The sequence below is a fragment of the Myiozetetes cayanensis genome, unplaced genomic scaffold, assembly GCF_022539395.1.
Source record: "Myiozetetes cayanensis isolate MyiCay16 unplaced genomic scaffold, myiCay2020 scf3, whole genome shotgun sequence".
NCBI classification, from domain to species: domain Eukaryota; kingdom Metazoa; phylum Chordata; class Aves; order Passeriformes; family Tyrannidae; genus Myiozetetes; species Myiozetetes cayanensis.
In genome coordinates, this window is record NW_026087521.1 from 36,110,617 (window position 1) to 36,121,048 (window position 10,432).

Below are 10,432 nucleotides of genomic sequence, written 5' to 3' on the forward strand. Positions count from 1 at the left end.
ATAGATATTTATACTTACTTGATGGCAACAACCATAGTCATATGGAGCACTTTTCAGCTGCAGGGTTTAAGTCCTCATGGAAAAGCACAGACCACTGTGAAGGACTTGCTTTGGTCACTTGTACTGGGAGTTTCTCAGACTGCAGAGCTTTCACCTTCAACTGCACAGCGTACGCACCACAATTCTATGAGAATATGCAGCAGGCTTCAGTCATAATGACCTGACTTTAGCCACAGGATATCCAAACAGGCAGCACTTCCAAATGCAAAGAGAGCCTCAATTTTCTTGGATTGTGTAATGACATGTTATAAGGTAGTCAAAGTGCATCAGTCCATATCCATTACATTGCGCTTCACCAGAACTCATTAGCAACCTGGCCTAATTTAGTGAGAGAGAATGTTTTTAGCTTTTTTCACACAGTGGCAAATATCACAGCATTTCTTAAAACTACAGGAGTTGACACTCACATTGCATTTGTACTGCTAGGCACAAAAAGAAACCCATAGACTATTTGTGTTGAAGGACAAACACTCATGTGCACCAGTAATGTAACATGCACATTTAGCAACATGTTATCAAGGTCTCAGATTATTCCAAAGGAAGTGCAAATTTCCAGCTCCCCATTTGGAATTAAAATTCAGTGCTTGGCTATGCTGAGAATCTGCAAGAAGCCTGAACTTCAGTGTCTTAGCACAAAAATTTTTAGTTTACATGGGTTTTCCTTACCCTTTTTATTTTGTCATTTCAGGTCCCTTTAAACCATGTGACCATCTGTTTGGTAGCTGGCTTATCAGAATTGGAGTGTGGACCATAGTGGGTTTGACCTTAATTTGCAATGCACTGGTGTCTGCTACAGTTTTCAGATCTCCATTGTATATGTCCTCCATAAAACTTCTGATCGGTTTAATAGCTATTGTAAATGCCTTGATGGGTCTGGCCAGTGGAGTACTGGCTAGCGTGGATGCATCAACTTTTGGTAGCTTTGCTCAGTATGGAGCACAGTGGGAAAGTGGAATTGGGTGCCAAATAACTGGCCTTCTCTCCATTTTTGCTTCAGAGGCTTCCATTTTGCTCCTTACCCTGGCTGCACTCGAACGTGCATTCTCTTTAAAGCATGCTACAAAGTTTGAAACGAAATCCTCCATTGCTAGTGCAAAAATTGCCATTTTCTTTTGCTTTATGTTGGCACTAATCATTGCAGTGATACCCCTTCTCACTGGAAGCGAGTATGGGATTTCTCCGCTTTGTTTACCACTACCGTTTGGAGAATCCACTGCTATGGGCTACATGGTAGCACTGGTATTACTGAACTCCCTTTGTTTTCTGGTAATGACTATTGCTTATACAAAGCTCTACTGTAGTTTAGAAAAGGGAGAACTAGACAACATTTGGGATTGCTCTATGGTCAAACATATAGCCTTGCTACTTTTTACTAATTGCATTCTTTATTGCCCTGTGGCCTTCTTATCTTTTTCTTCCTTACTAAACCTCACCTTTATCAGCCCAGAAGTGATTAAGTCAATACTTTTAGTGATTGTCCCACTGCCGGCATGTCTAAACCCACTGCTTTATATACTTTTCAATCCACACTTTAAGGAGGATTTGGGAAGTCTGCGAAAGCAAACTTTGTTATGGAGGAGATCAAAACATGCTAGTCTGATCTCCGTGAATTCAGAAGACATAGAAAAACAATCTTGTGACTCAACACAAGCATTGGTAACCTTCACAAGTGCCAGCATATCGTATGATATGCCCACCAGCAGTTCATTAATGCCATCATCTTATCAAATGACGGAAGGCTGCAATCTTTCATCAGTCGCATTTGTTCCCTGTCGCTAGTTTCAGTAGCGATGCAGAAAATATCTCTGTTTACAAAATTTTTTATCCTGAAAGTAAGCGTGGATGTGTGCATACAATTTTAGAGCTTCTGAATTACAGTTACGCACATCAGAAAATAATGACAACTTGTGGCAGGCTGAAAATCCAATACTTGAGTCTTCTCAGCCTGTTCCTGAAATGCTGGGATGAAGAAACTGAAAGCTGCTGAAGTTCATGCAGCTGTATCAGCTGCTCTCTTTTAAAGTAGCACAAGTCAGAAAGGGCATCAGTTGGTCAAGAGCAAAAATAGCATGTTAAATTTATAACTTTTTTTTTCAAAGCATCACCTGATATTCTCAGGAGTTGTGTTATTTTTTTGTCCTCTATATTGCAATTTGTTTTTAATAATGGTTTTTCAGTGCCATGATTGTTTTTATAAGCATCTGTTTATGGCCTTCATTCAGCAAGATATCTAAATGGAAGAGCAGTCTGTTCAAGTCCTAAAGGTTTCTGCAGAAAACCCTTTGGTGAAGTTTCATGTTTGATAAAGCTGATTAGATGGTTTAACTGGCATGGGGGTTGGATTTTGGAAGTCATCCAGCTTGACAAAGCATTTTTAGTTGTCAGCTAATGGTAAAAAATGAACACAATGTGAAAAAAGTTAATCAAAAGCATTTAAAATGTAATTTTAATGGCAAGGCATTGTCACATGGATATTTTTCTATGTCAGTTTCATCCTGAATTGCTACCATGCAGGTAGAATTAATCTCAGAATTACTGATGATAACATTGACAGATGACTCATAGAATTTGAAGGTGGAAAATACTACGTATAAAGTCATCAATATAAAAAAAATTGTCATGCTGAGAGCTATTAAAGGACACCAAAGGAACTCATGAGTTCATCTGTCCAGGAACAAAAACTGTAGACCTGCTCACAGCATGATCTCTGTCCTCTGAAACAGTGATTCCAGAAAGCTGCTAGTTCATGGTCATCGTTCAGTTGAAGATTTAGAGGCCACTGTGACCTTTTGACTAAGGATAGCCAATATCCTGAGCTAAGGCTCAAGTAGGAGTGAAGAGGTTGTGTGATCTGTGTTCTTAGTGCTGATGCAAGCACTCCTGGGATATTTCAGTTACTTCATTCACATGTTGTAAAGAACATTGTGAAATTGAAAAGGATATGAATATCATAAACTTAAAACAACTTAAGAAATAAGTGATTTGAGCACAGTTTAGAAGTAGTTGCTTCTGGGAAACAGAAATTTGAAGACAGAGGGTTACTCGTTTGAGAGGAGGAGAATCTGATAAGATCAGCTGGAAATTGACATTAGGAGTATGGAGTATAGAAATAAAGGTGCAAATTGTTGGCAGAGACGGTCATTAGCTAGTGAAACTATCTATCACCAAATGTCTCTAAATTCAAATAGGATATATTGCCAAAAAAGATAATTAGAGCACCTGTTGAAATTCAGGGACTTCTGATGGTTCTAGTTTAGGAAATGGCTAGAGTAGAGTAACAGAGTTTTTCTCTGTCTTTAAATCCGTTATTACTTTGCTGAACCAAGGCACGTATCTTTGCACATCAGAAGCATCCCAGTTGGAGAGAAGAGACTTCAGGTCCTTGCCAAGTCTGCTGTTGAAATATCTCAGACAACAGGGCCACCTAGAATATAATTCTTTGACCTTGGCCAAGCCATCGGGGGATTTTCCAGTATTCTTTTCTCAGAGCTGACACCTTTTGCTTAAGTAACCTGATCATTTAAGACAGAAAAATGCACAAATTTAATTTTTTTTGTTAAAAATAGCTGCCTGAGGAGTAACATTTAATAGCCCAGTACTCACTGCTCAGTTAATGGCCACTCAGCCTCCAGGTGAATGGGACTAATTTTTTAACATTACCAAGGCCCAGTAATTAAGGTAATCAGTTACAGATGATCTCTGTTGTTTATCTGTTCCTATGTATAAAACTTCCTGGGACTCAAAGGATGGATTTTCACAATGAAGAATTTGTTGCCAGCAATGGATACGCCTCAATTTTCATGTCCATTCACACTGGCATGTTTTCAGTTTTGCAGTTACAGATGGCATCAGTTGACTTTGGCTGACATCTTCATCCTACAGGAAAAAAAAATGAATCCATTTCAAAATTATAGACGATAAAGTCAGCTGAGTACTTATCTTAATCCTTTATCTTTTGTGGCTTTTGAAGCAGTGCAGCATACAGCTGCAGAACGATGCCTGAAACCCCTTTGGATTAAACAGAGAATCAGTCAACCATTGCACAATACTTATTACCATGTTTACGTAGCTTTAATTGAATGGGGGTCCATATGTGCTGCACTGTTTAATGTCAGTGAAATTCCTTTCAGCTTGCTGTATTTAAGAAGTTTGTAAAGAGATTTGAGAAGCAAAATAATGTTATAATTTCAAAGACTAGATAAAGAAAGCTTCTTTTATCAGAACTGTTTTAGCTTGCAGAAAGTCATAAAGGCTTTGTGTCTTATTTTTATAAGCATGTTTGAAATATTTTGATCAGATGTTTTTAACTTGAAATTGTTAAAATTCATTTAATAGATTTTTAAAGTAAAATATGTAAATATAGAACTGTATTTATTATTACAGTGAAATGCAACAACAGTAAAGGACATGAGATTAAGCTCTGTACAGTTTCATATTGATATTTGCTATATTTTCTGCTCATATATATTACTAAATTCATTATCTGTAAATAGTATAATGTAAATGTGTAGTGATTGTAAATAGGTGACATGCTTTCTTTTCTATCAGTGTTCCAAACATATGTAAGTTGTAATAAAATGTGACTACACAGTAAAGTGCATTTAATCATGACCTAACACCTCACAAAGTGGTGTGCATGCTCAATTAATCCTTCCCGAGTTATTGTAATATTTACACTAAACCTCCCTAGATGTCTGAAATTCTTGACAAAGTAGAAATTACAGGTTGTGTGCTCTCATTAGTTGCAAAAAAAAAAAAAAAAAAGAATAATAGTGTTTTGTTTCAACACAGACTAAATCTTTTACCAAAACTTCACTCACAGACCCTTATGAACAAATCCTGCTCCCTTTGCATGCTGTTGTGTCTCGGTGATGACCTCTCACAATTGCCACAGCTAAGACTGGTACCTCCAGCTGTGCGACAAGGGTATGCACGAGGTCAGGCAGTGAATGTGCACAAGTTACCCTCAAGCTTCAGACCACACTGGACCACATGAGAGGTGAAGCTGAGCTGCACTGGGCTGCTGCTTCTGATGAGACAGGAAATTCTGCCACGTGCTTCCTTATTTTCTCTTCGCCCCCTTATGTGTCAGGTCAGGTAGGTCAGGGGATTACCCAACAGCTACCAGAGTTCATCTAATACAGGACAGAGAGGCTGTAGCACTATCAGGTATGAAGTGGATGGAGGTGCTAAGGGCAAATGAAAGGTGGGGCCAGAAACAAGGAACTTCGCAAGAGCCAGGTTGCTCAGGCTGCAGTAGAACTTCCAGCTCAGTTGAATTAAAGGCAGGCAGCAGCTAGGCACAGACATGTCATTATCTAGGCATCAAGGACAGGTGAGACAATGGGTGCATTCCTGTTAGGAGAGACTGCAGCATGGGACAGTTATATGTGCTTGGTTTTTCAGAGATGGTGATTGCAGATCATTTCTATGAACTACTTGAAAGAAAGAGGTAAAATACCAATGAAGCAAAAACTCTGAGAAAGCAGCTTTTTATTCAGGAATTCATTCCATATAGCAAATAGCAAATTACAAAGATTTTAAAAAGTAAAATTACCCTAGATGTAAATGGATTTTAGCAAGGAATGTGCAGGTTCTCAGGATAGATAGGGAGGCTAGGTTGAGGAGGTTCATTTCAGCCAGAAGGGCCAATGGATAAGAAGTAATTTTGGTGGGTGAGTTTCAGAATAGTCTTATTGAGGTAGGAGAGGACTAGCAGTGAATGGGAATAGGAAAGTCATTAATTAGGAGATAAAAAATAGAAGCATGACAAAGACATCATAGGGGAGTGCATAACTCAGGGTGGAGAAGGGGCTTCGAGAGCATGGGTGGAGTTTTATGGGATATTAAGAAGTTTTGTGAAGGATGAAGAGCTCAGAATGGATACAAAAAGATGGAAGCAATAGAAAACAGGCAGAAAAGATGATTTCACATGCACCTAATTTGCACCAGACAGTGTAAGCAATACTGGAGCCTAGGGCCATAAGGAAGAAGAATGAAAATGTGTTACTTTAGGAGAAAAATACTACAACTTGAATAAAAAGAAAGGAAGAGTGGTCTGATGAGTTAAAGCCTAAGTGCAAAAGGGAAAACGAGGCAGCAAGCAACATCTCGATATGTGGAGAAAAGACTTAATATATTAACTTATGTACCAAATAGGGAGCAGTAGTGCCTGCAGTCACAACTTCAGTGTTCTGGGCAGTGTACTGTCACACTCGTGTACAGGTGACTTCTCCCTTAAAGTACTTGTGCCACAGACATGTAGTGTTCTCTGCAATAACAACTGGAAGTTTATTGCAGGCTTGTGCAACAGGTTATTTAGGAAGAGCAGACAGACCATGCCACCTGCTCACTGCTCTGGCTCACTGGATACATTACTGAGTTCTGTTTGGGAATTTAGTCCTCAGAGAAGTTTCAGGTGGCCAAGAAAAAAGAGCTAGTCAGAGATACAGTGAAATCCATAAAGAGGGTGGGATCACCTGTAAGAATAATGGATGGGGATGAAGGCCAAGCCTTAGCAGACACTAGCAGAGAAGCACAGAGAATGATGTCACAAAAGCAGTGCTGTATCAGGTGGGCATGCAGCTTCACACTCCACTCCCAGAAGACGGGAGAACATCCCTGGTTAATCTGATGGTCATACTTGATCTGAAATGGAGACCAACCTCTTGCATAGTCCTTGCTGTTCCTGCTGCTCCATATTTGCTTCCTGCCCTAGAGACCTACTTACACTAGACAGCAAGAAAGCTCCTGCCATACGAAGTGTCAAACTACCTCCTATCCAAATTGTCTGTAATAGGAATTTCAGTTTAACAGGGGCACCACTCATTTCCTCTGATTGTTACATGAAACACTGGAACAATAATATCATAATCAGAATTTCTCTATGATCAGTTCAGGCTAAGGTGCTGAAAATTTAATTGATCAACCACTTAAGAAAGGCTCAAATAATTAAAAATGTAGCAGAACTAATGTTTTCCTTCAGGAAAACACTGGAAGACAAGAAAGTGGAGACAGAAGAGTAAGGATATGGATACAGGAAAGCTGACAAAAAATGGATTTAGGATCACAACAGCAGCAACAACAGTGTTAGAGAATTCTTTCCAGATCCATAAAGAACAGTAATTGTGCAGATGCTCAGGTACTGCAGGATAACACAGCTCTCAAACTCCAGCAAAGCTGCACTCTTCCACCAGCAAGGGATGGACCAGTACCACCAGCCACAATAAGCACCTCATGTTCCCTTTCATTAACATGTGCCAACAAAGGGACAAATCTGTCCTTCAACAATGGTATTGTAAAAAATAATGTGTGTATTATTGTATGTTCTTTAAGTTAAGCTTAGGAAATTGATTCAGCTCTTTATATGTCTGTGCTTGAGCAGAACCCCAGCTACATGTGATTAGAAATTTTAAAGAAAAATGCAAATTTACCTGTGCTAGTGAATAAAACAGAAGGGATTCCATGTGTTATACCCAACCCTTGCAAGCATACTAGAAAGAAAAGGCAGTATCAACATGAAGAACATCTTGTTCATATAATAAGAATCACAGACTTGTGCTCCAGTGACTCTAGAGACTTAGGAAACATGAGTATGTTCTCTCCATAAAACAATTTGTTGTGGCATTGTCAAAATTATCTAAAGATCCAATCTCAGTCATAGGAAAAAACAAACATTAAGAATATTCCTCTTGAGAGCTGGCCCACAGCCAGGATTTCTAAAAAACTCTGTCACAGACAATGAGTCCACTCAAAATCCCTATCTAATCTTTTCACAGGTGGCAACATTTTCCACTTGTCAAGCAAAAAATATGCTTCATTAACAAGGGAAAAAATGTCCATCTGTGAATCTAAAGACTTCCACTAAGTATTATGCATGCACACAATAAGAGTCTTCTGCAGCCGGCCTTGAAAGTCTCAGGACTCCAAAACTAATTCTTGAAGGAAGTTTCAAACATCTCCTTTTTCATGTGGTGTCATTCTTGATATGCAATCACTGTTTTGACAGGTGTCTGCAGTTATTAATTTGGTTCCATGCATAACAACAGCTTCTCAGGACTATCTGTAGAGGTCACTGCAGTTATTATCAGCATTTCCCATTTATGAACTAACCTTTTCCTGGAGGAAGGAGCTCTCCCAGCCTTCTAAGAAAAAAGTAATTGGGGAAACTGCTCTACTTAAAACAGAGGGGGCTTATCTCCCACAGGAAGTACCACAGCCTTCTGTGAAGTCTTTCTAGGCCTCTTTTGTGTTTAACTCTGAAAATGAACTCCAGAGAGCATTGTGTGGCCAGAGAATGAATTCTAGAATATGAAATCAGTCTTAAGACTGCAGCATTAACAAATGCCTCAGCGCCTTTCTCCCTGAACATTGTCATCAACCAGCAAAGGAAAGAGAAGACAAAAATATTGTTCCAGGGAAGTATATAGAAGAGATGATTGATGAGAATGTGTCTAAACCATGGCATGCTAGGCAAGTGAAGAGCCAGCCACTGGCATCTTAATGCGTGATGTGGGAAAATAGTTTTCCTGACGTAATTGAATGCCCAACTGTGAATGCAAAGAATGAACGGTTTTACTTTATTTGATGCATGCTTGTCACAGTATACAGATAATCCTCCATATTGTTGGAGTTTTCCATGGGTTTTTTTGTTAGGGAGGTTTTGTTGGCATTTGTGTCTCTTGTGGGGATTTTGGTAGGTTTGGGCAACTGGAGATATTCTGATAAAGCTTCTGCTCCCCTGGATACCCAGTCCTCCTCAACCTGGCCACTGAGGTGGGCTTCTCCATCCTATTCTGGAAGGATGCAGAGAGCTAAAGATACCAAGCCCTGAGACACTGGGAGAGTATATCTCTAAGGGACAATGACATTCTTACTGAGCTGAAATAAGGCAATAAAGCACACAGGATGGAAGCTAGAAACACTGACAGCAGAGTTTGGCAAGTGTTCCATATCACAAAGGCAAGGAATCAATGTGCTGTGAGGGAAAAATACAGTTTCACTGCAGTTCTTGTCAGGGAGGTAAAGTCAGGGCAGACTGGAAACTGTAGGGTCAGAAAGGTTGTGCAATTACCTTAGGGGGAAAAAAAAAAAAAGACTACGTGTCACAAAAATACTCTTTTGGAGTTGACTTCTTTAGAGGACATGCTCCAGCTCTCCAGCCTGAGCCCTTGAGTTCGAGGCTTTTGGCCATGCTGTGAGTGGTGCCAAAACGTCTGCCTCAGGAAATGTCAGCTCTGGTACTGAAGGCTGCCTTCATGGCTTCCTGAACAAGCCACTTTGCAACTGAAAGTCGTGAGCCCTCCTTGCTCTAGGCTTAAAAGTACCACAAGGAGAGCATTTAACAGAAATTTACTCATCTCTAAGAGAGAAAAGATAGATTGTAGAGAGGTTGAGTTACTTCCTGTGGAAGAAACACAAGAAAACATAACCTTTGGATGTGCTGGAGCAAAAGCATTTTAAAAATCTTAATAGTCACCACGTGTCTCATTCAAAAAATCAGCAAAGAGAAACCAAAATAGCAGTGGGCAAACTGTGTATGACCCCATGTGCTGGGCACGGGAGGATTGTGCAATACACTTTATTGGTATTGTAAAAAGGGGGAAGGAAGATCTCCAGTCTTAAATAGGGACATGTATGTGCACCCACAGCAGGACAGTATTTGCGGACTATCAGTCAAAGCAAGAGAATAATGATAGCCTAAAACAAAGAATTTCCATGAAAAATCATCTAAAAACCCGCATGTATACAAGGATCAGTAGAAAACAAACAAAACAATAAATCGTATTTTATTGGGTTCATTGCTGAGTTTGGCAAACTGACAAACTGTTCAAAATTCAAATAGCTTTTTTCTTCTATTCACTCGACTTAAATAGGAATAGGTAATACTAGCTTGTACAGAACTGAAACAGAGGTAAAATATCAGCATTTATAATTTGTTCTATCCCTGAATACAGCTTTTCTACCTACAAAAATTAATAGGCTTTCCCTCAAATAACATTCTCTCTCCTTTTCCCGTTCTCTTGACTATTCTTTACACGACACTGTGGGTGTATGTAGGTCTTTCCAGGTCTTTAAGCAACTCCTCAGAGGGTTTTAGAGCAGTAAGAAATCCATTTTGTGAGCCAGAGGTGAATTGTTCTCAGTATCAATTTCTCTCGATTTTTTTATTATCTGTGTTAGGAGAGCACTTTGGAGCTTTGGTCAGGGACCAACGTCTGACTACTCCAAGCACTGCAAAAACAGAAAAGTAAAAAAAGCTGCTTGGAAGCTCTCAGAGCTATATTCTGAACACAAATAAACATAAAGAAAAAGGAGAAAAAGATATAAGAAAACCCAAAGGCATTTGCAATGTAGAATTCAGAAGCTTTGC

The 10,432-nt window shown here is 39.4% G+C and overlaps 1 protein-coding gene across 2 annotated transcripts in view; it reads left to right on the forward strand.

The window, feature by feature from the left end:
* Positions 1 to 4,687, forward strand: part of LGR5 (leucine rich repeat containing G protein-coupled receptor 5) — an 88,568-nt gene extending 83,881 nt beyond the window's left edge. For both annotated transcript variants that reach the window (XM_050324994.1, XM_050324995.1), the window contains one exon: positions 749 to 4,687. In XM_050324994.1, the coding sequence (XP_050180951.1) occupies positions 749 to 1,839 (1,091 nt within the window). In that variant the 3' untranslated portion in view covers positions 1,840 to 4,687. The remainder of the gene's footprint in view (positions 1 to 748) is intronic.
* Positions 4,688 to 10,432: the final 5,745 nt, after the last annotated feature.